This window comes from Schistocerca cancellata, chromosome 2 (genome assembly GCF_023864275.1).
Source record: "Schistocerca cancellata isolate TAMUIC-IGC-003103 chromosome 2, iqSchCanc2.1, whole genome shotgun sequence".
NCBI lineage: Eukaryota > Metazoa > Arthropoda > Insecta > Orthoptera > Acrididae > Schistocerca > Schistocerca cancellata.
This window is the reverse complement of record NC_064627.1, coordinates 505,727,662-505,752,761: the sequence shown is the minus strand read 5'-3', so window position 1 is coordinate 505,752,761 and position 25,100 is coordinate 505,727,662. Positions and strand designations below refer to the sequence as shown.

Sequence of the window (25,100 nt, the reverse complement as noted above, 5' to 3'; positions counted from 1 at the left end):
GTGGTAGTGACAGAAAAATCGGAAAGTGGTCACTACCACACAGGTCGTCATGCACACTCCAGTGGACAGATGGTAAGAGACTAGGGCTACAGATTGAAAGGTCAATGGCGGAGTAGGTGCCATGCGCCACACTGAAGTGTGTGGAGGCACCATCATTCAAAATCGAGAGATCGAGCTGCGACAATAAATGCTCAACGGTGGCGCCTCGACCTGTTGCCACTGACCCACCCCACAGAGGGTTATGGGCGTTAAAGTCGCCCAGTAATAAAAAAGGTGGCGGCAATTGGGCTATCAGCGCAGCCAGGACATGCTGCGCGACATCACCATCCGATGGAAGGTAAAGACTGCAGACGGTAACAGCCTGTGGCGTCCACACCCGAACAGCGACAGCCTCTAAAGCTGTTTGGAGAGGGACAGACTCGCTGTGAAGTGAGTTAAGGACATAGATGCAGACGCCACCAGACACCCTTTCATAAGCTGCTCGGTTCTTATAATAACCCCGATAGCCACGGAGGGCGGGGGTGCGCATTGCTGGAAACCAAGTTTCCTGCAGAGCAATGCAGAGGAAAGGGTGAAGGCTGATAAGTTGGCGGAGCTCAGCTAGATGGTGGAAGAAACCGCTGCAGTTCCACTGGAGGATGGTTTTGTCCATGGCTGAGAAAGGCGTGCCGGGACTGGGACGGCAGATTACGCCGCTGGGTCACCTGCTGCCTCCGATTGAGCACCCGTGCTAGTGCTATTGCTATTCACGGCGTCTGAGGGACCGGCGAGATCGAGGTCCTCAGCGGACGCCAGAATCTCCACCGCGTCCTCAGACGCAGAGCTAGAAGGTTGCGATGGGGTGGCTACCACCGCGCGGTCCTTGGGCTTAGAGCTGCTCTTCTTTGATTTCTCACGCTGCTCCTTGGGTTTAACTGGCTGGGAGGGCTTCACCGATTCAGTCTCCGGGACTGAGGAGGATCGGGAAGCCCTTCGACCTGCAGATTGTGGGCACTTACGCCACTGTCTATCGTCAGCCTTCCCGCCGGTGGAAACCTGGGAAGGGAGGGACCCAAGGGACCCCTTGCGAGCGTGAGAAGCCGAAGAAGTTGGACACTTCTCCGGCGTAGAAGCGGGGACCGACGTCCCCGATGGGGGGGATGGTGTTGCTCCTGAGGTAGGTGGCACAGGAGCAATCGGGTGGGTAGAGCCCCCCACTGGCAAGGGGGCAGGAGGAGTTGTACCACTCGTCGATCCGGCCGAAAGGCGCGAAACTGATGGGGCTAGCACAGGTGTTGTAACAGCGGCGTAGGAAGTTGTCATTCTCACTGGATGTAATCGGTCGTATTTCCGTTTGGCCTCAGTATAAGTCAGTCGGTCCAGGGTCTTATATTCCATGATTTTGCGCTCTTTCTGGAATATTCTGCAGTCTGGCGAGCAAGGTGAATGGTGCTCCCCGCAGTTGACGCAGATGGGAGGCGGGGCACATGGAGTATCGGGATGAGATGGGCGTCCGCAATCTCGACATGTGAGGCTGGAAGTGCAGCGGGAAGACATATGGCCGAACTTCCAGCACTTGAAGCACCGCATCGGGGGAGGGATATAGGGCTTGACGTCACATCGGTAGACCATCACCTTGACCTTTTCCGGTAACGTATCACCCTCGAAGGCCAAGATGAAGGCACCGGTAGCAACCTGATTGTCCCTCGGACCCCGATGAACGCGCCGGACGAAATGAACACCTCTACGTTCTAAGTTGGCGCGCAGCTCGTCATCAGACTGCAAAAGGAGGTCCCTATGGAAAATAACACCCTCGACCATATTTAAACTCTTATGTGGAGTAATAGTAACGTTAACATCCCCCAACTTGTCACAAGCAAGTAACCTGCGTGACTGGGCGGAGGATGCCGTTTGTATCAGTACTGAGCCAGAGCGCATTTTAGACAAGCCCTCCACCTCCCCAAACTTGTCCTCTAAATGCTCGACGAAGAACTGAGGCTTTGTGGAGAGAAAAGACTCCCCATCAGCTCTCGTGCAAACTAAGAATCGGGGCGAATAACTGTTACCTCCATCCTGGGACTTACGCTCTTCCCACGGCGTGGCCAGGGAGGGGAACGTTTTCGGATCGTACTTCTGAGCATTAAATTGAGCCCGAGAACGCTTAGAGACTGCTGGCGGCTGGCCGCCAGCGAGAGATGATGTACCACGCTTCATTGCGGGTCATCCGCCCTGATGCCACCTACTCCGACCAAGGGCCCTCCCCACGGGCGCCACCCAGCCACAGCAAAGGCCACCTGGCAGGATGGCCGTTGCCGGGAGTCCTGATACCCCAGGAGGATAGGCATCTACTCCTTGGCATACGTGGGGAGTTAACGGCGCAGGCATCAGTAGAGCGATCCCTGTGTTGTCAGGGGGCTACAACCAAGAGGGTACATGGCGGCCCCACCACAACGGACTGGCTACCGTGCTGGATCTTAGGTGCAAAACTGTCCAAGGTCGTCGCCGCAGTTAAAAGAAACACTGCAGAGGGCAGCGTGGTAATCGCACCCAGGGACGTATCCCCGCCCTAAAGATCGAAAACGAGCGGGACACCATGGCAACGACGTGAAAGCCGGCTAAAGGTCTAATTGCACGACGGATACAATGCACCACGTAAGGCGCCCTTCCCCAATTGGCTCGCTCTTCGGAATAATTTAGAAAGATGGAGGTCAAACCCGAGAGGGGACCATCACATAAGGCCAAAACATGTGAGACTCCTTTTAGTCGCCTCTTACGACAGGCAGGAATACCGCGGGCCTATTCTAACCCCCGAACCCGCAGGGGGCAGAGGTGAGGGGAGGAGGGGCGAAGATGCGGGATGGGGAAGGATGCGGAAGGGAAGGTATGCAGCCCGGAAAGGAAGGAAGGCCACATTAGCTCGGGGTCCCGTGCTCGCTACGCACGTATCCGCAAAAGAGTTGTGGACCCCCTGGGGGTGATGAAGGTGCTTGTGTCTGAGGGGTGATGGGAGGAAGAGGAGACGTCGACCGCGCGATTTAGCACTGGCCGAACGGACGACCGTGGTGCTGAAGATCAGATCGCATGTCTGCGTCGCCACCTCCCTGGTAGTCCGAGGAGTGGCAAGGACAGTACTGTATTTCCCCGCTGGGAGCAGCGTGGGCTTCCTACTAGCAAATAGCTTGCGAGCAGCCGAGGTGGACACTTTCTCTTTGACCCGAATTTCTTGGATACAGCGTTCTTCCTTGTAGATGGGACAGTCACGGGAGGACGCTGCATGGTCACCCTGACAGTTCACACAATGAGGAGACGGAGGTGGACAGTTACCCTCATGGGCATCCCTGCCACAAGTGACACATTTAGCCGCATTGGAACAAGACTGGCGAGTGTGATTAAAACGCTGACACTGGTAGCAGCGCGTAGGTGTCGGGACATAGGGGCGAACAGAAATAACCTCGTAGCCCGCTTTGATGTGAGACGGCAGCTGAACACTATCAAAGGTCAAGAAAAGTGTCCGGGTCGGTACAAGGTCATTGTTGCCTTTTTCATGACCCTATGGACAGCCTTCACGCCCTGATCAGCGAGGAAAGACAATCTCCTCGTCAGTCAATCCGTCGAGTGATCTAGTATATACCACACCACGAGACGAATTCAAAGTGCGGTGAGCCTCCACCCGGACAGGGAACGTGTACAGGAGTGTGGCCCGAAGCAGTTTTTGTGCCTGAAAGGCGCTCTCAGTTTCTAGTAACAAGGTACCATTACGCAACCTGGTACAAGACTTGACAGATCCGGCTATGGCATCTACGCCCTTCTGGATAACGAAAGAGTTGACAGAGGAAAAATCCTTTCCGTCCTCAGATCGAGAAACTACGAGGAACTGTGGGGCAGGCGGTAGTACCTTTGTCACTGGTGGCTGGTCATGTTTCTGTTTGTGGGCAGAAGTCGAGAGAGAAGAAGAGAAATCCATTGCGGAGGAATCCCCCATGATTGCCAGCGTCTCCGATGGCGCGCTCCTTCCTTGTGGGGACCCTCTCAGAGGGCACTCCCGCCTTAGGTGAATGTTTACGCCTCAGGTCACACCTCCCGAGAAACAGACGGAGGGACCAATCGGCATGGTCAGAAGGTATCAGCTCAGGCAATCACCCCTCCCTGGGCCTGGCCTTTACCAGGGGTACGTGCATGCCTTACTTGCCTACCCAGGGCGGGGAATTACGCGTTACCCCGTCACTGGCTACGCATGCGAACGCGTGGGTCGGCCTTCAGGCGCGCACAGGGAGGAAGGAAGAAGAGGAAAAAGAAGAGAGAGAGGACAGACTGTCTCAAACGCCGAGGCGGAGACCAGAGAAGGCAAGGAGAAGACGGCAAGGAGAAGACGGCAAGGAGAAGACGGCAAGGAGAAGACGGCAAGGAGAAGACGGCAAGGAGAAGACGGCAAGGAGAAGACGGCAAGGAGAAGACGGCAAGGAGAAGACGGCAAGGAGAAGACGGCAAGGAGAAGACGGCAAGGAGAAGACGGCAAGGAGAAGACGGCAAGGAGAAGACGGCAAGGAGAAGACGGCAAGGAGAAGACGGCAAGGAGAAGACGGCAAGGAGAAGACGGCAAGGAGAAGACGGCAAGGAGAAGACGGCAAGGAGAAGACGGCAAGGAGAAGACGGCAAGGAGAAGACGGCAAGGAGAAGACGGCAAGGAGAAGACGGCAAGGAGAAGACGGCAAGGAGAAGACGGCAAGGAGAAGACGGCAAGGAGAAGACGGCAAGGAGAAGACGGCAAGGAGAAGACGGCAAGGAGAAGACGGCAAGGAGAAGACGGCAAGGAGAAGACGGCAAGGAGAAGACGGCAAGGAGAAGACGGCAAGGAGAAGACGGCAAGGAGAAGACGGCAAGGAGAAGACGGCAAGGAGAAGACGGCAAGGAGAAGACGGCAAGGAGAAGACGGCAAGGAGAAGACGGCAAGGAGAAGACGGCAAGGAGAAGACGGCAAGGAGAAGACGGCAAGGAGAAGACGGCAAGGAGAAGACGGCAAGGGAAAGAGTAAGTAAGACAGTGAGATGGAGAAGAACAAAGAAAGGAACCAACCAAAGGAAGGAAGAAACGAGAAGAAGTGAAAAACCAAAATGACCGCAAATATAGGTCGCGTCCGTCTCCGGACGCAGGTGCTAACTACCCCCTTGAGGGGGAGGGACTCCTTTTAGTCGCCTCTTACGACAGGCAGGAATACCTCGGTCCTATTCTAACCCCCAGACCCGCAGGGGAGGCCCACCATATGAACTGGCTATCAAGCTTGTGACATACCAAGGAGGTCCTGAGGGGGATGGAGGAAAATTGTGAGGGAGAGGATGAGGAGGGGAAGAGGAACCTACGCCAAAGATGCTAGGTGGGGAGTTCTTTGCCTACTGGCTCTCACTAGAGTTCACATTTAGATATGCAGGTCAAAGCCCTGAGGGGGACCAAAAAAGAAAAGCCGAAAAAGAAGAGGAAATGCAAACAAACCAAATCGCAAGATGAAGGAAAGTCAGCAGGATAGCCAGGCTGATATTACAAGAACACCACGAGAGGGAAAGGAAGGGGCAAAGAGAAAGTAGTAAGGATGGGCAAGGAGAAAGAAGGAAAGGTAAAGCTGCTCAGAAAAGAAGAAAGGCTACAATAGCTCAGGGACCCCTGTGCACAACACAAGTACCCACAAAACAGCTGTTGACCCTCTGGAGGAAATAGACAGAATCACTGGAAAGTGGTCACTTTCACAAAGATAGGATGTAGGTCCCAATGCAGCAAAGCCACATGATTGAGGGAAGAGATCGTTATGTCTATTTTTTTGTTTTTGTTTTGTTTTAGGACGCAGAAACAACACTAACATGTACAAGATGTTGAAAGCGACCTCACGTTCAGCCCAATCAACAGAACGAAAGAGCTAAAACCAAGGACTTCCCCTTGGAGACAGATCGGCAAAATATGCCATAGAGACAGCAGAGGTCCTGAACCAAAGATTAAATGTCTTTCATCATATTGCTACTACGGATAAAAAATAAAACGCGGTCGACAAACCGCGGATCGCTCGCTAAAACGGTTAATAACTGACGTGACAAACATGTTCTGGAACGAAAGCGGTTGAAAAACGGACATTCGGCTAGGAACTAGCAAACCATCGAAGGTTGATGACAATGAGCACAAAGTGATGGTGGACCACCACTTAAATGGTAACAGCTAAAAAGACAACGCCCTCGTGACGAAAGGGCTGTGAGGTGGTAGGCCACGACCCTGGGAACAGTTTAATTCCCCAGAGCTTGTTCCCATGAAGAGTAGACCAGTGGTGATGCCAAAACTAAACCACCTGCCGACAGACAGCAACATGGAGACCATCCGAAGTAATGAAAGAGCTAGCAGGCCGAGGTAGGACTGCAGCCTCATACTGGTGGTCAAGGGAGGCATCGGGCATGGCGACAAACGGCATGTGTGTCCCTGAGGAGGGCATCACACTGGTATGACAGTAGCAGTTTGGAGTCTTCTGCAAAGACTCACAACCAGGCTAGTGTAAAGTGCGCCAATGGTCAAGTGTATTCCACGATGGTGGATTGTGTTAAGACTACGTAAGATAGATGGACATGCAGATGAATAAACGGAACAACCATAATCTAGTTTCGAACTAATAAGGGAGCGTTATAAATAGAGGAGGGTGGTCCAATCTGCTCCCCAGGAAGTACTGCTTTTGACATGATGACACTGGTATAGCCTGGTGCCAGGTAAAACACGTGAGAGGACCAAGAAAGTTTCCTATCGAGTATGAGGCCCAAGAACTTCGTAGTTTCAGCGAACGAAAGAGCAGCAGGCCCAAGATGTGAGGATGATGAAAGAAACCCGTTGCGCACGCAAAAATTCGTACAAACGGTTATGTCAGTGGAAAAATAAAAGCCCATGTCAATGCTCCAGGAGTTGAGACGATCGAGATACCACTGAAGGCGCCGCTAAGGATGCAAGTCCGTGGAGAACTGCAATAGATCGCAAAGTTGTCGATGAAAAGGAGACTCAAACGTCTGCTGGGAGACATTCCATAACAGGGTTAATGGCCATAGCAAAGAGAACAATGCTCAGGATGGAGCCTTGAGGCACCCATCTCCTGGATAAAGGCATTTGAAAAGGTCGAATCCAAGTGTACCTTGACAACTCTGTCTTTTAAAAATTCCTGGAGGAAGCGGGGAATGCGGCCTCCGAGACCCCACATGTATAAGGGTGGAGGATACCAGTCCTCCAGCAGGTATCTCACACTTTCTCTAAATCAGAAACCACGGCCGCAGTCATTTCCGCAGAAAACCGTTCATGATATGGGATGACAAACTGAAGAGATATATACAATAATGCAGTGTGTGTTATTTCGAATTACGATGTGAAGTTCCTTCGAATATGTATGCTTGTCCAAAGGAACAGGCACTGTGGTGGCTACAGCCGTTATGAAATACATTAATGTATTCGCAATTGCGAATATGGGTCTGGTCATGGGTATTGTCCTGATAGCCAAATGGTAAGGCAACCGCTCGCGATAAGCGGGAAATCCGGGTTCGAGTCCCGGTCTGGCACAAATTATCATTGTCATTACATTACACAGCTGATAGTAGTCCATATTCATTATTGCGAATACATTTCACGTAAGGGACACGATGGTCAACGGCAGAACAGCGCGCTGGAAATCCACATCGTACAGAGGTTAGTAGGTTGCGAGACTCGTGCCACCTTACCTGGAAGTCATGAATCATACAGTCAGCCACCTTGAGAACATAGCTTGTGAGATAAATGGGGCGCTAGTTAGGAGTAGGGTTTTTGTCCTGACCAGGCTTAGATATGGGTATGACATTGGCTTGACACCAGCGTATGTCAAACGTGCTGTCTGACCAAGTGCGATTGTATCTATGAAGGAGCAGGTGCTTGCCCGCAAGAGAAAGGTGCTGCAACATCTGAAAGTGAACATTGCCTGGCCTTGGAGCAGAACATTGGGATGAAGTGAGAGCATGATTAGCTCCGTCATAGTAAAGGCGGCATTGTAACATTCACGATTCTGGGAGGAGAAGGGTATCATCCGAGCTGCATCCACCCGTTTGCGAGCGAGGAAGGCGAGGTGATAGTTGGAAGAGCTCGAAATCTCCGCAGAATAGCTGCCTAAGTGTTGGAGACAGCAATGGGGTCCACAATAACCGTCTGCTACGGTCAGGCCGTAAATTGGGAAATGGGCCTTGGTCCCAGAGAGCCGACAGTGGTTGCCCCACACGACAAAAGGTGTGAAAATGTTGAAAGAACTAGTAAATGAAATCCAGCTAACTTTTTTCCTATCCAGAAGAATGGGACGACACTGTGCACACAACTGTTTATAACTAACACAGTTCGCCACCGTAGGATGATGGTTAAAAATGCGGACAGCACGTCTCCGCGTGCGAATTGCGTCACGGCACACCTCAGTCCACCTAGGGACCGGGACATGGTGCAGTAAAGACGAAGCGCGAGGAATGGAACAGTCTGCGGCAGTAAGGATAACGTTTGTAAGGTATTCTACCTCGTCACTACAACTGGCGAAATGCTGTTTGGCGAAGGCCGCCAGGGAAGAGTAAAGCCGCTAGTCAACCTTAGAAAGCTGCCAATTGGGTTTCCACGCAGGTGGGGTAGGAGTCATCAAATGTATAGTGCACAGGAAAATGTCGCTCGAGTACATGTAAGAGAGAATGGACCACTCTAGACGATAACCAGCTGGCCAGTGCAAAACAAGAGGTCCAAATGGGAATAAGGTGTATGGAGTCTGGAAGGAACATAGGTGCTCCAGTGTTAAGACAGGTGAGATTGGGGTCAGCCAAGAGGGCACCTCTGACATGTTCTTTAAGTGCCTCAAAGGCGATGTTGGCCATCAAAGTCGCCAAGCAGCAAATAGGGGGTGAGGGAGTTGACCAATAAGCTAGACTAAGTCTGCCCTGGTGACAGCGAATGACAGAGGTATGTAGACTTTACGAAGAGAAAAGGGGAAACGAAGGAGGAAAATATGGACTGCAACAGCTTGCAGCCGGGTATTCAATGATGGTTTGGCTATGGACGTCATCTCGGATGAGCAGCACGATTCCCCCACGAGACAGAATGTCATCCTCAGGGGTCGGGAGGGAGGGGGGGGGTCTAATTGACTGGAAGGAAATACGAGAGGTCAAAGCGACGGAGGACAATTTTGTTTCTTGGCCGCAGAAAGCAATCAGACGCTGCAATTCCAAGAGAGCAGTAATTCCTCCTAATGCCATGAACGTTAGATTGGAGAATGGAGGGAGCGAATCTGCAAGTAAGTCTTGTATCCTGTCACAAATCTGGTCTGCTGCTCGGTAAGCTCGTATTTTGTTCACTTAACGACAGTTCGGAAATGTTTCGAACGCATCTGGAAAACAGCATCAACTTTCCATACACTGCACTGGATTTCATGGGCGAACAGAACGAGCTGAGTCTTACGACATCTGTACCTGTGGAATCCAAGTTGATTTTTAGAGAGAAGATTTTCCTTCTCTGAAACCTAACAACACATGAGCATAAAACATGTCCCATAATTCTACATCACATTCGCTCAGATTATGAGCACCTCTGTCGGCCCTTCTCCAAAACGTGAATAACCTGCGCTTTTTCCCAATCGCTAGAAATACCACTTAGCCCCAGTGAACTACGACAAATACTGCTAAAAGAAAACCAAGACCTTTCACATAACTCTGTAGAGCACCACAGGCGCCTCATCCAGCGCCATTTCGACATTCCTGCGCCGATTGAGAGGAGGAACTGCGTTATCTTTTCCGCTGTCAAACAATTCTGAACTACCGGTACCGAATTAAGTATTTCGGCCTCATCCCTGTCATCTGTTCTGGTGCCAGTATGTTCAATGAGGCCTGAACAGATAATTTCTATCTGCTTATTCACTTTACGTAACACCAGAACTTATCAGGATATTTACTCATGTCATTTGGCAAAATTTTACTCAAATTCATTGAACGCTTCTCGCATCTTCCTCCTCACGTTCATTTTGGCTTCATTCACCTTTTGTTTGCCTTTTGCTCTAGGGTTAAAAATCTTTCCAGACAAGTACTTATATGTGCTATTTATTTCTGTCGTATGTTTCAATGAGTTATTTATCTAACACGTTCTTAGCAATACAGTTCCATATTTAGTTAATATACCAGGTGATCAAAAAGTCAGTATAAATTTGAAAACTGAATAAATCACAGAATAATGTAGATAGAGAGGTACAAATTGACACACATGCTTGGAATGACATGGGGTTTTATTAGAAAAAAAAATACAAAAGTTCAAAAAATTATAGACGGCGCTTCATCTGATCAGAATAGCAATAATTAGCATAACAAAGTAAGACAAAGCAAAGATAATGTTCTTTACAGGAAATGCTCAATATGTCCACCATCATTCCTCAAAAATAGCTGTAGTCGAGGAATAATGTTGTGAACAGCACTGTAAAGCATGTCCAGAGTTATGGTGAGGCATTGGCGTCGGATGTTGCTGTCAGCATCCCTAGAGATGTCGGTCGATCACGATACACTTGCGACTTCAGGTAACCCTAAAGCCAATAATCGCACGGACTGAGGTCTGGGGACCTGGGAGGCCAAGCATGACGAAAGTGGTGGATGAGCACACGATCATCACCAAACGACGCGCATAAGAGATCTTTCACGTGTCTAGCAATGTGGGGTGGAGCACCATCCTGCATAAACATCGTACGTTCCAGCAGGTGTTTATCAACCAGGCTGGGGATGATGCGATTCTGTAACATATCGGCGCACCTCTCAGCCGTCACGGTAGTAGTCACTGACATTATGCTGTCCAGCGCCATCTGTCGGACATTTTGTGAGCTTTGTTTTTTGTTCTAATAAACCCCATGTCATTCCAAGTATGTGTGTCAATTTTTACCTCTCTATTTACATTATTCTGTGGTTTATTAAGTTTTCAAATTTATACTGACTTTTTGATCACCCAGTACTTCGTTGAAAATATGGACCGGGCGATAATTTACATACACTAGCATTTGAAGTCTTCGACAGAAGAATGAAACGTTTCTATAAAATGAATATCTAGTAAATTAATTACAAAAAGAATTCAGTAGGAGATCAACACATACATGATAAAAATTACAATACCTAAATTTTAACATCAACATAAAATCAAATGACTTTGGCTGATGCGAGTGTAATAAGCTTCTAACAGCATGTCATGTGATAGGCAGCAATCAGGGAGTCTTGTGAACCGGATGATTCTGTATTTGACGTTTAACAATATCAGAATGCTTCAAAGCACAAGACTATACTTACACTGTACAGACATTCAACGCTATCTGAAGATAATACACCACATAATGGTGCGTCAGTGTACAGTGATAGAGAGGCGCGGGGGTTGGATACTGGTTGCGTGTGCCCAAAGTTAGGTTTTATATCCTGATCAGACAAGGAACGGTTTTGTTCCCATGGACTACTTACAGTAAATAACTTCGAGAAATGTCAGGGTAGTTTATTTAACAACACTATGGTCATAGGATACAGGGCAAGGCAGCTAAGATATACTATCCCAACTACATCCAGAATAAGTAAATGTTGGGCATTTCTAAAGTCTATGAACATTTTAAAATAACGGTATAGGAAAATGGATAAACATAACATATGGAACAGTACATAAAGACAAATTCGTAAAGTTTGTTTCTGAACATGGCGCCAGCACATTAGTTAGGAAAACTGCCGTCAGTGGCGCCACCGAGCAAAGTTGCTGAAAATGGCAGCTAAATGCGTAAAGAAAGTATTTGTGCACTAGAATTTCCTCATTGCCAATCAGCTTTTCATAGCAAGTTTCACAAGACACCACCTGTTTACAATAGCATGGCGTAATGTTACATGAAATTTGAGGAAGATGGTTTTTTGTGGGATGCAAAACGTTTGGAGTGACCAGGCGTGTCAGAACAGACAGTGTCCACCTGTCGAGCTAGTGCAGAATCGAATATCCTTCAGCCTAGAGTGTGCCAAATTCTATATTAGCGATTAAAAGTGAAGACTCATAAATGGCATAACGATAAATTGTTTTGTCTGCAGTTCTTCATTGCTATGCAGAACCATCTTGAAAATGACGACTACAAAAGCAGTTAATCTTCCGTGACAAAGCTACTTTCCAACTTTCCGAAACTTCAACTGACAACAAACACAACTTGACACGTGGGATTCTGAGACAGATAACACTTTTCGTGCCATGTCCAATAAGGTTGGTTGGTTGGTTTGTTTAAAAGGGGGGAAAGGGACTAAACTGCGAGGTCATCAGTCCCTGGTTCCCAGTAGAACAATTACCTGAGGGAAAGAAGAAAAAGACGACGTACGGCACAACAACAGCAGAAAGGAAAAACCAGAAGGACAGAAGGACAACATACATTACAATGGACAAGACAGGACAAGTAAACCACAAACAAACGCAAGAAACAGGGAGAGGAGATTAAAAACAAGAAAGAAGATTACCATGGTTGGTTGATGATGAGAATAAAAGAGGAGAAGCCAGCCACTCTGCAACACATTATAACCTCCACCCTAAAAGCAATAGAGTGGAGGACACAGAGGGACAAATGACATGCACTAAAACTCAGATCAAATGATAAAACCCATCCTCACGAATAAAACGTAAAACTAAAGCTGCTGTTGAGGCACTGTCACCCAAAACCGAAGGTATGGTGCTGGAAAAGTTAAAGGTCCGCCGCAAAGCGGCGGAAAGTGAGCAGTCCGGCAAGAGGTGGACGACGGTCCTCGTGACAGAGGAGGTAACTATGTGTGAGCCGCGTATTGCCAATGCAGAGTCGACAAAGGACAACTGACTCCATAGGAGAAGGCTGCAGGGAAGACTTCCACACATTCACAGTATCCTTAATGACACGCAGTTTGTTGTGCACACTGTTATGCCACTCCATCTCCCAAATACAAAAACCTTGCGGTGTAAGACAGAATGCAGGGCAGTTTCAGAGATATCAATCTCCAGGAGATCCGCATAGCCTGTTTGGCCAGCCTGTCAGCAAGTTCGTTGCCTGGGATTCCGACGTGTCCTGGGGTCCACACAAACACCACTGAGCGACTGGAACATTCCAGGGCAGAGATGGACTCCTGGATAATCGCTACCAAAGAATGCCGACGATAGCGTGTAAGCTGCTCATGGAATCAGAACAGAGAAAAACGGCTCACCAGAACAGGAACAGATGTACTGAAGAGCACAAGATAAGACCACAAGCTCTGCAGTGAATACACTGCAGCCATCAGGCAAGGAATACTGTTCAATAGCGCCTCTGTGGACAAAGGCGAAGACAACATTACCATTGAGCCGTTGGTGGAAACCACTTCAGAGCCCCAGAACACTTCACTTCAAGAATCGAGAGGAAGTGATAGCAGAGAGCCAGATGTTTAACGGAGTCCTTAGGGACATGTGAAATATCCAGGGGAAGCTTCGGCTTACAGCTACACCACAGAGGTGTACATGAATGGACCTCGAGGAGAGGTGGTGAAGGGAAGGATTCCAGTTCAGACAGAAGCGATCGCACGTGAACTGCAATCGTTAGCCCTGCCCTGGGCCACCTATGTGGGAGGTGAACTGCCATGGTTGGGGAAAGAAGACAGGAATAAGCATGTTGAGGAGAGCTATGAATGCGTGCAATGTAACTATCGAGCCACTGTGCACATCTGATCTTCAATGGAGGGATCCACCAGTACGCTTGTCACCAGACTTGTCTTAAAGCTCACCGCGCAGGATTAGCCGAGCGGTCTAAGGTGCTGCAGTCATGGACTGTGCGGCTGGTCCCGGCGGAGGTTCGAGTCCTCCCTTGGGCATGGGTGTGTGTGTTTGTCCTTAGGATAATTAAGGTTAAGTAGTGTGTAAGCTTCGGGACTGATGACCTTAGCAGTTAAGTCCCATAAGATTTCACACCCATTTGAACATTGTCTTAAAGCTCCTGTTACTAGTCAAACTCCGCGATGGTGCAATGGGTCGAGCAAATGCAATGCTAAGGGCGCCGTTGAACCATAAATCACACTCCATAGTCAAGGCGGGATTGAACAACAGTTCTGTAGAGTCGCAGCGGTCTAGAGCGATCTGTATCCCAGTTGGTGTTGCTCAGGCAGCAGAGGGCATTGAGGTGCTGCCAACACTTCCATTTAAGCTGACGTAGATGAGGAAGCCAAGTCAAACGAGTGTCGAAAACCAGACCTAAGAATAGACGTCTCCATTACAGTGAGTGGGTCGTCATTAAGGTAAAGTTCTGGTTCCGGATGAATGGTACGACGCCGACAGAAATGCAACACATGTCCTCATGGCAGAAAACTGGAAACCATTGGCTAGAGCCCATGACTGCGACTCGTGGATGGCTCCCTGCAGGTGACGCTCAGCAACACCAGTACTGGAGCAGTAGTACGAAATGCAGAAGTCGTCTGCATACAGAGGAGGTGAGACGGAGGGCCCGACAGCTGCTGCTAGACTATTAATGGCCACTAAAAATGGAGAGACTCAATACAGAGCCCTGCAGGACTCCATTCTCCTTGTATGGATGCAACTATGGGAGGCACAAAGCTGGACATGGAAAGTATGGAGTGACAGGAAGTTTTGGATAAAAATCGGGAGTGGGTCTATGGAGACCCCAATCATACAATGTGGCAAGAATATGAAGTTGTTAAGTCGTAAATCAAAAAAGACGGCAACCAGGTGTTGACATCTGGAAAAGGCGGTTCAGATGGCAGGCTCGAGGGACACAAGGTTAACAGTGGTAAGGCAACCCTGGTGGAAGCCGCTTTGACATGGAGCCACTGCTGACACACCATACATTCTAGCAGCTTACAAAGAATGTTGGTGAGGCCGATAGGCCAATAGGTTTCCACATCAAGTGGGTTTTTACCAGGTTTCAGCACCAGAATGATAGTGCTCTCCCACCATGGTGATGGAAAGATGCCATTGCACCAGATCCGGTTGAAGATGATGCGAATATGTCACTTTTAGTCAGATGAGAGATTTTTAATCATCTGGCTGTGGATCTGATCAGGCCCAGGAGCTGTCAGAGCAATGTGCAAGGACACTGAGGAGCTTCCACTCTGTAAATGGGGCGTTATAGGATTCACTGTGGCGTGTAGTGAATGAGAGGACTTTCCCTTATAGCCACAGGTTGAAAAAGTGAAAGGCCCCGGCAAAGCGCCCGGCAAAGCGCCCGGCAAAGCGCCGCATTTGCATCGGTAGATAACACGCCATTTACGTTAACACCGGGAACACCTGTGGGGGGTCTGGTACCTGAAAACAAGTTTGATCTTTGCCCAGATTTTGGAAGGTGACCTATGGCACCCGATGGTCGACACGTATTCCTGCCAACACTCCTGCTTCCGTCGTTTGTTAAGCTAGCGAATGCGGGTACGGAGCTGTTTAAAGGCTACGAGGTTCTCTAGCAAAGGGTGCCGCTTATGCCGCTGTAGAGCTCGCCGCTGCTACTTTATTGCTTCAGAGACTTCCGGCGACCACCAATGGACTACCTTGTGCTGGGGGCACCCTGAGGACTGAAGAATCGCGTTTTCTGCAGCAGAAACAATTGTTGTAGTCACCTGCTCAACCATGACAACAATGTTACTGTGTGGGAGAGATTCAACGGTGACAGCAGAGGTGAAAGTTTCCCCACTTTGTTTAAGGGCCACCTGGGTAGGCGTCCATGGGCCTGACGGAAGGGCAGTGGCAGGAAGATGGGGAAGTGGTCACCACCACACATGTCATCATGTGTTCTCCAGTGGATAGATGGGAGAAGTCCTGAGCTGCAAATTGATAAATCAATGGCCAAGTAACTACCATGAGCCACACTGAAATGTGTGGTGGGCCCAGTATTTAAGAGGCAGAGGTCGAACTGAGATAGTGAAGTTTCGACATCTCTGCCTCAGTCAGTAAGCACAGTGCGACCCCACAAGGGGTTATGGGCGTTGAAATCTCCAAAAAGTAGGAAAGGTTTAGGGAGTTGTTCAATCAGTGCAGCTAATACATTCAGGGATACTGCACCATTTGGAGGAAGATATACATTGCAGACAGTTATTTCCTGTGTCGTCGTTATTCTGGCTCAGGTTCACTACAGACTATGTTTAGGACAAACGCAAACTCCACCTGACACTATTATAATCGCTACAGTTCCTGTAATACCACTTATAGCCACAGAGTGCAGGGGTCCACACTACCAGGAACCAGGTTTCCTGGAGGTCAATGCAGATAGCAGGTGTAAAGCTTAACAGTTGCCGTAGCTCTGCCAGGTGGTGGAAAAATCCGCCGCAATTCCATTGGAGGATGATGTCATCGTGAGACTGGGAAGGCATGGAACATTCAGTGAGGCAGTTTACACCTCAGAGTCACCTGCTGCCACCGACTTATTGTCTGAGCAGGGTATTTCCACTCTGTCTTGCGAGTTCTAGGTCCTCAACAGATGCCAGAATCTCCACCCCATCCTCAGACACAGAGCTTACGGAAGCGGTGGTGTGGGTGCCACCACTATTTCCTTGGTCTTAGGTGACTTCTTTTTGGGCTTCTCTCGCTGCTCCTTGGATTTCCCTGGCTGGGAGAGCTTCACTGGCTCAGTCTCCAGGACTGAGGATGAGTGTGAAGCCCTATGACCAGCTGCTTTTGAGCTCTTCAGCCACTGGCAGGTGTCATCTTTCCCACTAGCAGAAACCTGGAACGGGAGTGACCCAAGGGTCCCCTTCCTAGCGAGAGGAGCCGAAGAAGACTTATGCTTCTCTGGCTTAGAGCTGGGGATGGACATCCCCGATGGTTGGGGGCTTGTTGCTGTCACAGCAGGTGGTGTGGGAGCAACAGGGAGGGAAATGCCCCTACCCTCAAGGGGGCAGTCGTAGTTTCCAGCTCAGAGGTGATGGGGGTTGGCAGAGGTGATGGTGCCAGAACTGATGTAGCGGCAGTGTAAGACTGTCATATACACAGGATGCAGGCATTCAAATTCTCTCTTAGCCTCAGTGTAAGTTAGTCGGTCCAAGGTCTTTTACTCCATAATTTTCTTTTCTTTCTGGAGAATACTGCAGTCTGGCGAGCAAGGTGAATGGTGTTCTCCGCAGTTGACATAGATTGGAGGCAGGGCACATTGAGTATTGGGATTTGATGGGCGTCCGCAATCTCTACATGTGATTCTGGAAGTACAGCGGTAAGACACATGGCCGAACTCGCAACAATTAAAGCACCACATCAGGGGAGGGATATAGGGCTTTACATCACAGCGGTAGACCATCACGGTACCCTTCTAGGGTAATGTATCACCCGCTACAGCCAAGATGAAGGCGCCAGTGGCAACCTGATTATCCTTTGAACCCCAGTGAACACGCCGGACGAAATGTAAACCTCGCCGCTCTAAATTGGCGTGCAGCTCATCGCCCGACTGCAAAAGAAGGTCCCTGTGAAATATGATACTTTGGATCCTATTGAAGCTCTTATGGGGCATGATGGTTACAGAAAAATCCCCCAGCTTGTCACATGCTAGTAACGCCTGTGACAGGGCAGAGGATGCTGTTTTGATCAAGTGACCCAGATCTCATTTTGGATAAATCCTTCATCTCCCTGAACTTGTCCTCTAAATGCTCAACAAAAAACTTAGGCTTTGTCGTCATGAAAAATTCCCCATCAGCTCTCGAACATACAAGGTACCAGGGCGAATAAGAACTGCTGCCATCCTTAGCCTGACGTTCCTCCCATGGTGTGGCCAGGGAGGGGAACGATTTGGGGTCGTACTTCTGTGCATTGAATTGAGCTCGTGATCACTTTGAGACTGCTGGTGTTTACCACCAGCAAGAGATGATTGACTACGCTCCATCGCATGGGCGCCACCCAGCTGCAGCCACCTGCAGAATGACCACTGACGGGATTCCCAATGCCCCATGGAGATGGTCATCTACCCCTTTGCATAGGTGGGGAGGTAACGGCGCAGGCATCAGCAGAGCAATCCCTGTGTGGTTAGGAGGCTACAACCAACAGGGTACAAGGTGGTCGCACCACAATGGACTGGCTACTGTGCTGGATATCAGGTGTGAAGAAGTCCATGGTCATTGTCGACACAGAAAGCGACACTGCATAGTGCATGGTGGAAAACGCATCCAAAAGGTGTCCTCACCCAAAAGATGGAGAATGAGCGGGACTGAAATGCGACGATGAGAAAGTGGGCTAAAGATCTCAATGCATGATGGTCACGATGCACCATGTAAGACGTCCATCCCCAATTGGCTCGCTCTCTGCAAAAATTTTGAAATATGAAGGTCAAACCTTACAGGGGACCATCACAAAGGCCGAAACATGTGAAACTCCTTGTAGTCGCCTCGTACGACAGGCAGGAATGCCTCTGGCCTATTCTTACCCCTGGACCCACAAGGAGGGCACATCTAGCGCAACTGGACACTGTAATTACTCTGTATAACGAGTTGGTATTTGATAAATTTTTTCTGTGACACTGGAAAAGGGCCTCCAAGGAGGCAGTAATATGTGTGGAACTTCATGAAATAATAACAAGATAACAATATCACTGCCCGATATAAAGCGAAGAGGTCCAATGCACGTGTGACATTACGTACTAACGTTATCTCAGCTACATATGCCTTCCGAACAGTTGTGTAAAACTCACTTGGTATTGATTCTAGCCCATTACTCTGACATATAGGAAACTTAAAAACGAGAATCATCTCTACAGCAATGGGTTGGTATCTCAGCGGTACAGTTGTACATAATTTATTAATACATTTTTGCAACACTAACTGAATAGCGAAAGTTTCATTTCCGTTGCAGCTACGGGAAATTGAACATTTTCAAAAATCATATGCTAATTTTTTGGCCCAGAAACCGAATGGATCACAAAGCTATAGTTTTCCCTCATTTACAGGCATACTCTGCAAAACGCTCTCAACTCCATGAGAGTTGGCACACTTCCGACTATACTACACATTAGAGTTTCTTTATACTCCATTCGCGCTCGGCGTGCGGAAAGAACGACTGCTTAAACGCTTCTGTGTACGCTGTACTTAGTCTGTTTTGTCTTCGTGGTCCCTATGGATGTAGAGGCTGTAGAATATTCCTATCAATAGAAGACACCAGAGACAGTGTACTGAGCAGGCGTTCGGTGGCGCAACGGATAGCACATGCGGCTGTAAACAATGAGGTCACATGTTGGAACCTTGGAAGGGTCATATACTTTTAAAAGTTTTACACGGAATATGAATATAGCGTTAGCAATATCTAGTTGTAGCAGTTGTTTCGATGGTGGGATGTATTGTATATAGCTGCACATTAATCTTAGTCTGGGAAATGGGCAGCTGAGGATAAATGCATCTACTTTGTTTACAAACAATGACCTTTTTTGGAAAGCATTGCTAGTATTGAAGATATCACCATACTCCCGCAGTAAAATAAGGTGTAGGACGATGAGGTTTTGTATGCGCAGCGATATAAAGCATGTGCAACATACAGGCAAGAAACGTAGGAGCTATGCTGATTTGAGTGTAAACTAACGTCAGTATCTGAAGTTGACTTGACTTCATCTTATGTAAGATGAAACTTCAAAAGCTTAAACAATAAGGATTCTAGCTGGACAGTATGAAGATAAAGGCATTGTTTCTAATGAAGTAAAAAGTCTGTTCACAAACTAGAAAATATCTTTTGGAAAAAGATGAGAGTGAACAGCTACTGCAAATGTAAGAGCATGTAAACAAAAAAAATGGTTCAAATGGCTCTGAGCACTATGGGACTTAACTTCTAAGATCATCAGTCCCCTAGAACTTAGAACTACTTAAACCCAATTAACCTAAGGACATCACACACATCCATGCCCGAGGCAGGATTCGAACCTGCGACGGTAGCACCTTTAACCGCTTGGCCACCAAGAGCATGTAAACGCCAAGGAAAACAATAACACTGTTTTCAATCGGTGCTGCGAAGTTATGCAATTCTGATTTGGTTTTCATATGGAAGTACTGTCGATTTGTTTTATTAATAAGCTAAAATATTGTTGCAGGCTAGATTCGAATCCGGGACTTATGGATATCATTTTTTTAATAATCGACATTTCACCGCTCTACCAATCGAGCTGCCAATAATGTGCAAAGAAGTGGGTATAACGATAATTTAGTTAAGTTCGTCGACTGACGCTACGCTCCTTTGTAACAGTGAGAAAGCGTATCTCGGAGGTGATTTGATGTTAACTTCAGAGAGCAAAACATTTTCAATTAAGTAAGAGAACTTTGGAATCGACGTTGTATCATTTTGCCAGCACAGTGCAACTAATTTTTAAGCACTTTCTCATCTTCTGAAACACTGAAAAACAATTTTTCAAGCGTTGTATGCTGGTATTCTTGCAGCGTGGTACTACATACCATTTGTAAGTCATTTTCCGAAATAAAAATTCCAAAACAAGACATCACTGTAGATTAGCTTTATGACAGTAGGAGCGGCGAGCTAGCTAGTGACATAGTATGACTCGAATGGAGCTTTTTAGCGGGCTTTCAAATTATTTGAATTTCATTTCCGTTTTTATTAAACGAGTGTTTTGTAGGCACTTCTTTTGTAAACTGACTGCATTTTCCCAGCATCCTATTAATGACTTTATCTGCTAACTGCTTACTAGTCTACTGAGCGTATGTGATAATTGAAATTCATCTCCACACTGATTGTTACACCCAAGTATTTGTTAGGAGTTGACTAATTCCAACTGGGATTGTGTTATAGCAGTCATAGGATATTACGAGGGTGGTCTGACAAGTCAGGGTAAATTTCCGTGAAAGACAAACATTTTTCTTGCGTCTTCATGGTTGGTAAGCACAGAGAGATGTGGCGCAGTGGTTAACACACTGAGACTCGCGTTCTTGAGGATGACTGTTCAAACCCACGTGCGGTCATCTTGATTAGGATTTTCCGTGCTTTCCCTAAAACCTTCAGGAAAATAACGGGGCGTTTCCTTCGAAAGGGCACGCCCGATTTTCTTCCCCATTTTTCCCGAATCCGAGCTTGTGCTCCATCTGTAATGATCTCGTTGATGGGACGTCAAACAATCTCCTCCGGCTGGTAAGCCTGAATATTCTAAGGATCGTATAAAGAATTTCAACAGTGTATAGCGCACGGTTCATTGTTGACAGCCACCTAAATTAGTCAGCGTGTCTTTTGCAAATGAAAATAAGGAAAAACCGCGTTTCGTGCTGTTACTAAACATTTTCATTTTAATGGAAAGACTACCACACAAATCAAAAGAACTGGATGAAGTTCTCGCGGGCTCTGCACCATCATTGAGGACTATTTACTTTTCGACTAATGAATTTGAACGAGATCGGACAAGCACCGAAAACGCAGCGCGTCCTGGTCGTCCAACTGAGGTACCACAAGGAAACCATTGACAAAACTCCATGATGCTGTAATGCAAGATCGCCGAATGAAGATTCGTTAGATTGCTGTGACTGTAGACATCTCAAGAGGGCTAGTGCGTAATATCGTGCACGGAGAATTGGCTATGAGGAAGTCATACGCAAAGTGGGTGCAGCGACTGATCACAGTCGAACAAAAGCGCACCTGGCACGACATGTCAACGCAATGGTTTCGCGACGTTTAAATGCAATCCGCGAAATTTTCTGCGCCGATTTGTGACTATTGATGAAACTTGGATCCATCATTACACACTAGATTCAAAACGGCAGTCAAACCAATGGACCAAGGCTGGTGAAAGTGCATCAAAGATGGCACAGAATTTTGTGGGCTGGTAATGTGATGAGCACTTTTTTTTTGGGATTCCCTAGGAATAAGCCTTATAGATTACTTGGAAAAAGGGAGAACCACAACTGGACCTTATTATGCTTAATTGTTAAATCTTTAGAAATCTGTGTTGACTGAAAATACCAAAGTTGGCATGCAAACAGTGCTCTCGCACTAGCATAATGAAAGTGACTTCTTCCTGTGCCCTAACGTCAAACTTTGGCTTACTGGAAAGAAATTCTGCTCTGTTTTATATTCCTGAATGTTTAAAGTAAGATACCAGTCTGCGTTATTTTGAAATCTTACCAAGGTCTTACCGGATATTTATGCAGTTTTTTATAACCTCCTGCAAGAGCCTGAGGTTACTGTTTGTATTATTACACGATAACAACGAAAGATGAATTACATCGCAAGATTTTCACTGCTCTCGATGAAAAATTATTCTTTTTATATATATATTCCATCAGCGAATTCCTGGGCGACTCAGTGTTTGGAGGCAAGTGGGCAGTAGTCTACGTCGACAGTTCAGCTAGTAGCCCCTGCTCTAGACCGTCATGGCCAGCTGAGCTGCCTAAAAGCTGTTCGTGCGCTTGGGTAGTACAAGGTGCTAGGGAACATGACGAAAGGAAATGACTTAAAGAATTTATGAAGTACGGTACTGAAACCTCGATGACCAGCAACGGAAATTATCACAGTTAACACGTTATTTACAATACATGGGTTGTTGCTCACTGATTTCACGATGACAGCAAGACAACCTTATAAATAAGTAGCGAATGTCACAGAGTTAGTAAGTTGGCCTGACGGTGAAATTGGAATAATTATATGGCGATTCGGTTTATTGCACCTACATTTAATGTTTCTCTGATAGAAACTAACACTTCCAGAATATACACATTCTATCTTTGTAAAAGTATCATACAACTAATTTGTTCCGACAACTGGCTAAAAAATTTGTTTTGCCATCACAAAAAGTATATTCCAGGCAGCTATCGAAGTTACACAGTGTGCAGCTGGAAAAATTGTTGGAAAAAACTAACAAATTACAGTTGATTATTTTGCAATATTTTAGATCACTGGTAATATTGATTCTTTTACAAATTTCAGTTTTTCGAATTAAATGCGTGTTACAAAACTCTGCCTTCAGTAAAACAAAATGTATATTTGTTTCTATTTACTCAAACAAGTTTCGACGCCTATGTGTCACCTTCTGTGGATTTCCATTTATTTTTCCTAAAACTACTGTGCAATTTTCATGACTGCTATTCTACTTTAAGCCTAAAAAGGATAACACGTGCATTTTTTTGATTGTTCACGTGAAAATTACATTAGTTGTGAAAGTGAATTTACACATCAGCTAGTTTCTATGCCTTTTTGTAGTTTGACAGACTCATTTGCAAAATAATCACAAGAAATTGTTTACAAATCTACTTCCACAATTGATAGTTTTCAAGTGAATAATTAAAAATTTAAAAATGCAGTTGTGATTTTTAGGTCTGATACAGCAAAACTACCACGAAACCTGTGTAATATTTTTACAAAAATAAATAGACTCACAGAAAATGACGGGTGTTGAAGTATAGCCGGGTGAGCAGAAAAATAAACACATTGTATTTTGCAGAAGGAGAAGTTTAAAAAGGCAAATTTATGTTATTACGACAATAGAAGGTACATGAATACATGTTAAGGTATCGATTTACGCTCACAAAGTACGCAAGTACGGAAAAAAAGCATAAAAGTGCAAGGATTAAATGAGGAGCATCGATAGAGGATCTAGCTAAATCTGACACCAGCACTATTTTTGGCGTCCTACCTCTTACAAAGCAGCAGAATCGCAGGTGATTGCAATGCTCAACAGTTTAAAGTACGTACTATTTGGTATGTAAACAGCGAATAAGGCCTACCTGGTTCTGCATGTGAGAGGGGCTGGAATAGTTTCAGGATTCAAAGAGATCATTTCGCGAAAATCCACATACAAGACATTGTTGACGTGTTATTGCCTCTGTTCTCTCCGCTCTATGAATGTACTCTCTTCCAGTTTTTGATAGATAACATTTATGCCAAATGCAGAAACATAAATTTAGATCGGAAACTGAAGAAGCAACACGCAGATAAGGACGTTCCCAGCGACGGGCTGGGATAAAAGAACAAGGTTGGGAATTAACCTCACCGTTAAAAATTCCTGGGTCCGCTCTTGCTAGCAGATCATCTTTTCAAAATTTATGCTGTGATTGTTTTTAACAATAAATTATTTTCAAAAAATGGTTCAAATGGCTCTGAGCACTATGGGACTCAACTGCTGAGGTCATTAGTCCCCTAGAACTTAGAACTAGTTAAACCTAACTAACCTAAGGACATCACAAACATCCATGCCCGAGGCAGGATTCGAACCTGCGACCGTAGCGGTCTTGCGGTTCCAGACTGCAGCGCCTTTAACCGCACGGCCACTTCGGCCGGCAATTATTTTCCTACTCATTTTACAACTCTTGCATCATTCTATAAAGTGTTATTGCCATTTGTTTGACGCTTACTGTAAAACTTATATGCATATGCCGCTGGAGTAGCTTAATGTTTACAGCTCGCAGTACCAAAGAAATTGTTTCTTTTACTGTTGTTTCATATCCCTGCACGGGCTAGGCTGCTCCTGGCTAGTAGTACTGGACTTGTCGTTATTCAGTATAATACTTCGAAGACGTGCCCATTAAACAATTGTACTGAGAATGAATTAAAAAAAAGACATTCGATGGTTACGACACGCTTGCATTATACGGATGCTCAGTTCATTTAAATGCGCCTGTCCCGAGAGATTAGATTTCTTCACTAAACTGCTCAAGGTGCGACTTTCATATAAACTTCGTTTACACTCGACGTGAGGGAACTCGGAATCGCGTTCCGTGTTATCAGGAAAGGACAGGCTAACAAATTGCAACAATTGTCAGGCACTACTAGCTACTTCGGTACCAAAGTTGATATATTAAACTTGAGGCGTACAGGCAAACGACACGACGTCATGCCTCGCATGATGAGTGGAGCACGCGTTCGCAGAGTCTGTACTCACCGACATATGCGCACACTGCACCGCTACGTGCGCTCATGGTGAGAGCCGAACGATAACTGCGCCGAGCTGTCTCCTTCGGCCTCGTGATGTCATGTCTGCCCCTCCACTGCCGCGCCGGTACCTGTCCCAATCCGGAGCCTGAGCGCACAGGGAACGATGGCAGCTGCTAATTTTCCCCATGTCTGCCACACCGCCATTTTCACTGCGTAACTGTGCATTGTTTATATTTTAGGCGCGTGATTTTTTTTAACTCTGTATTCCTTCGTCCGTAATCGGCAGAAGGCGGAAGGCCCGGGGAAAGCAGCGTAGC

The 25,100-nt window shown here is 47.0% G+C and overlaps 1 protein-coding gene across 1 annotated transcript in view; it reads right to left on the bottom strand.

Moving 5' to 3' along the window:
- Positions 1-24,869, bottom strand: part of LOC126146446 (von Willebrand factor C and EGF domain-containing protein-like) — a 178,417-nt gene extending 153,548 nt beyond the window's left edge. The window contains exon 1 of the mRNA XM_049915621.1: positions 24,791-24,869. Within this exon, the coding sequence (XP_049771578.1) occupies positions 24,791-24,827 (37 nt within the window). The 5' untranslated portion in view covers positions 24,828-24,869. The remainder of the gene's footprint in view (positions 1-24,790) is intronic.
- Positions 24,870-25,100: the final 231 nt, after the last annotated feature.